The sequence below is a fragment of the Rhagoletis pomonella genome, unplaced genomic scaffold (assembly GCF_013731165.1).
Source record: "Rhagoletis pomonella isolate Grant_MI unplaced genomic scaffold, Rhpom_1.0 Rhpom_scaffold_00012, whole genome shotgun sequence".
NCBI classification, from domain to species: domain Eukaryota; kingdom Metazoa; phylum Arthropoda; class Insecta; order Diptera; family Tephritidae; genus Rhagoletis; species Rhagoletis pomonella.
Window position 1 is genome coordinate 13,688,002 of NW_023458566.1, and position 4,265 is coordinate 13,692,266.

General features: G+C 36.0%; 1 protein-coding gene across 1 annotated transcript; it reads right to left on the reverse strand.

Moving 5' to 3' along the window:
• Positions 1-1,427: 1,427 nt before the first annotated feature.
• LOC118747894 lies at positions 1,428-2,674 on the reverse strand. The gene is made up of 2 exons (XM_036482098.1): positions 2,303-2,674; positions 1,428-2,242 (listed from the first exon to the last, which is right to left on the reverse strand). The coding sequence occupies exons 1-2, from the start codon at positions 2,573-2,575 to the stop codon at positions 1,619-1,621; spliced, it is 897 nt and encodes a 298-aa protein (XP_036337991.1). The 5' UTR covers positions 2,576-2,674; the 3' UTR covers positions 1,428-1,618.
• Positions 2,675-4,265: the final 1,591 nt, after the last annotated feature.

The window sequence follows — 4,265 nt, forward strand, 5'->3', positions numbered from 1 at the left end:
AAGTTCAAAGGATGTAAAATATCTGGGGTTGGATCAAGAGATTGAACCGGGTGTTGTTTTGTTTCCGGATCGGATTCTGCTTTTAAATACTCCAGTGTCTCCATATCTATTGGCTCAGTGTTCATTTCGTCAAATAGTGGTGGAGGTGTACCCATTGAACTTTCCGCATACACAATATCCTTGTTGTAACGAGGGCTTTGATATAAGGATTGACTTTTGGGTGAATTTTGTGGGGATGTTAGGCGTTCGGGAGTTTCTGGGGATTCTTCTACCAAGTCATCTGGATTAAACAGTAAAGGCGCTGGTGAACTGCGCGATTCACTTTTTAGAGATTCTCCTCGGGGAGATAAGCGTCCCAAACTACCGGACTCCAATAATGTGTCCACATGATTTATATAAGACTGTAATAAAGTTTGCGTATCCAGGCAGAGATTACGGAAATGTTTTACACCATTTAAACGCTCAAAGCAATCATGACAAATTTGCTGTGGCAATCCATCATTTGGTTTAATCTATAAATATTAATGTTATTTACGGATTTATTAAAAATGAATTGACTCACATTAAGTTTCCAAAACAATAATTCATTATACACATCTTTGAATTCCTCGCTTGCTTGGAATCCCTCGCCATCTTCAGAAAATGTAACCAGCGGCTCTACTGTAATATCAAATATGCGCTTAAACTGTAATTGCCCATCTCCATTATCAATTCGACTACAGGTGCGACAAATGCTTTCCAAAAATGTTTTGAGATCGTTGCAGATATCCGAAAATGTCAAAGACATTTTGCAAAACAAAATTTCAGAAAATATTCAACCACCGCTTTTTGTAAACGAGAATTGACGAAATAATTTTCGTCAACACTTCTAATGATGTAGTTTTTGGATGTATCTAGTACTCGGTATTTGGAAACAAAATTTCGGTAAAATTCATGTTCATTTTACATTGTTTTCCTTATGAAAGTTTATTTGGCGTATTGAGGACAAGGAATACTAAAAATCTTTAGCTTTGAAACCTTTCTTTGAAAAATGGGAATAGAAATGTTCATGAAACCAGTATCCGGGTTTTTTTTTTTAATATTCCCCTCTAAGTGTCGGTTCAGACGGAGAAACTTATGTCGCGGCAACTCGTTACTTGTGGGAGAGGGAGTGACGAGAAAGGCGGAAGGGCATCAATTTGCTCGTGCTCGGGCAACACGCTTTGTGCTATCGTTCGTCTGAGTAATTCTAGTTGGCCGTTCACAGCAGACTATAACAATTGTGTACAAAATAATTGCTCTGTGTGAACGAGAAGAGAAAAATTGCCGAAAGGAGCAACAAAAGTTTCTCCGTCTGAACTCAGTCTAATCACAGCTGATGGCCATATGTTTTTCTCGTGTTTCCTATTTTTTCGGGGTTGCCAAATATATTCAATAATTTTTGATAGTCTTTTTAATCGAATTTTATTCATATTCCTAAATTTTCTTTAACATTATCTAATTACACGCGGAAACTTTTCAACAATAAACTTTTATAAAATTTTAAACCCAATAAGGCATGTAAATATTCGGAAAGCATATTCTGATCTTAATTTAAGTAATTCACAGTATTAATATTGCACCTTAGTTAATTAAAGCTTTACATATCTTCTCTGTATCCACAAACTTCTTCATCATTTTCATCGGTGACTAAGTGGGCTTCCTGTAACAAGCCCGCTTGATACGTCTTGGATATATTTTGCTGCTTCGATGGAACATTTGGACCTTTTCCTGCATTCTGTCTGATAAAATCCACAACTAAATTGTCATCTACTACAGACATTTCCAAGCTCTTTCCCCAAGCCAGTAAAGCGAGTGGACGTTCGGGGCTTAAGGCCTGCGTGGGTGTTATTATGTGGCGATATAAACAAGCACGAAGAGTATCTTGTAACAGTTTGACTTGGCCACTGTATGCGCATGGATGATAAAGCATTACAATCGCTCCTCGAGACAATGACGAAATCCATCGTTGCGCTGGTAGATATGTATAAGAACCATATTTTGGCGGGATGGGGCGGAATGCACCGTAAGTGGGCAGCGCCGTATCGTAGTTTATTGTTTCATTAAGGCACTTTGATGGCACTACGTATGCAGGAGGTATAAAGTATTCGATCCGGAAGGCTTCCCGGTCCATATTTGGTGAATATGAAGAGCGGTTAGCTAAACAGAGATGTTCAAAAGTTTGTCGCACATCACTTGGATCATGGTCTACACCAATATTTTGCTGTAATTATATTGCTAAAGCCTATTAATAATGTTATATTAATACAACAATTTAACGTACCTTGCCATCGTCACAAATCTCCGACGCACTGAGTGTATTTTTTGCATGTTGATCCCTTAAGGTTTGTCCATTTGTATAAGGTGGGTATGGAAACCATTTGCCCTTCCACGAATCCTTGGGAAGTGGTGGGTGGGGAAACCACTTGCCCGGCCATGATTCTATTGTATATTTTGGAGCTTTAGTAGTGGTCTTGCGTTTCACAATCCGACCCCTTGCGTGAATTTCGATCGTTAATAGTAACAAATAACAAAATAATGCGCTATATTTTATCATAACTCCAACATTTATTTAGTAAAATTAAAGAGAATGGAAATGTAAAGAAAGAATTAAAATCATGCGACGTTGTAAGAATTCCACAAATGTAGTGATGTGCTGAATTTTCGGTACCCTATAATCGTTAGCCAATACTTCAAAAAATGTTGGTACGACACTTCCTTTTCCGATTCTTTACATTAAATGTGCGCCATAATATAAATTTGAAGTTTATGAAAATAGTATGTTATTTATATTTAATATAATACCGTCTAAAAATCTTGAACTTATGGCAATAACAAAATATCATTTTATCAGTTTTCATTTAGTAGATGAAAAATGCTCTGACGGACCAAAAAGCTACAATAGGATTTTGATAAGCGAGGCTCCCCTGGCCTCTGTGGGATTTTATTAGAAACCTAAACATTTTGGTACCAAGTATTGAAAGTATTGGTTACTTTTTATTTCGGTACCGAGTTTCGGTCAATACTTAAAAATTTCGACTAAGCACTTCACTAGAGAAATGAAGAATTTGTTGAGGGCGGATTTGACAATAGCTGTGTTTCCTTCCATTATCCAGCTCAGGGTCACAATCATTTCTCACGTAAACGGTCTGGATCATTCTTGTTGGCAGCACTGATTTTATACTATTAGCATGAGGAAGACGAAATTATAAAAATGAATTCACTAAATGCGGAAAAGTAAATTTAAGCGAAATTATATTCACATTAATAAATATTTACCATAAATGCGATTTATTTGAATCAAGTTAAAAGAAAAAATTGGCAGAAAATCTGTTTGTGTATAAATGCATTTGTAAGTGCTACCAAACTGTGCAGCAACACAGCGGATGATAAATTGAACCAGATCTCTATCAGGATCATATCGTTGTTGTTGCATTTGCGTACAAATTTTTTATCCGGACCGCGATCATTGCCCAAAGAAACACAGCAAATAGTTATTCCAGGTTAAATAAACAAAGGCTGAATTTCTTTATTCATTCTGAACGTTTGGAATAAACTTTTTTGTTTACTTATTCCTTAGAACGTTCCTTATGATATGTTAACGTATATTTCAAACACATTCTGTTTATTCTGGCTGTGAAATGAGATTATCCGGAATGTATAAAGAAACGCAGCCAAAAAGTGACAAAGCAAAGGTAAACAGATAAAGAAAAGAAAACAAGTAAAAAAGTCTATAAAGCTCAAATTAGTCAAGAACGTAAACCTACCGGTACGTAATCCCGAGTCAGCTGACACGTTCTGTCGCACCAGTTGAGTTATCGTGTGCACAGACGGACTGTCGAATGGGCAGACAGTCTCCGCTTAATCGATTTATTTTTTCATTCTGATCATTTATACATATATACATTTGTCTATATCTATCTCGATTCGTTTTGCCTGTTAAAAACAACCGTGAACAAACTTATAATACCCTTGTGCACAATTGCGCTCGGGTATAACAGTCAACCAAAAAAATGGGCTTAAAGCTTATGCACAAATATAATTTAAATTAAAAAAAAAAAACATTTTGTCATCCAGTTTTCATCAATATTTGTATATATAAGGTAACTTCTTGTCATAAATCAGGACTCCTTGTAATTTTAGCTGTTGTTGTTGTTGTAACAAATTAAAGATTTCTTCGTTTACAGAAGATAAGTTTTCAACTCATGCACTGCATAATTACAAAACATACTTTATTAGTTCACAGA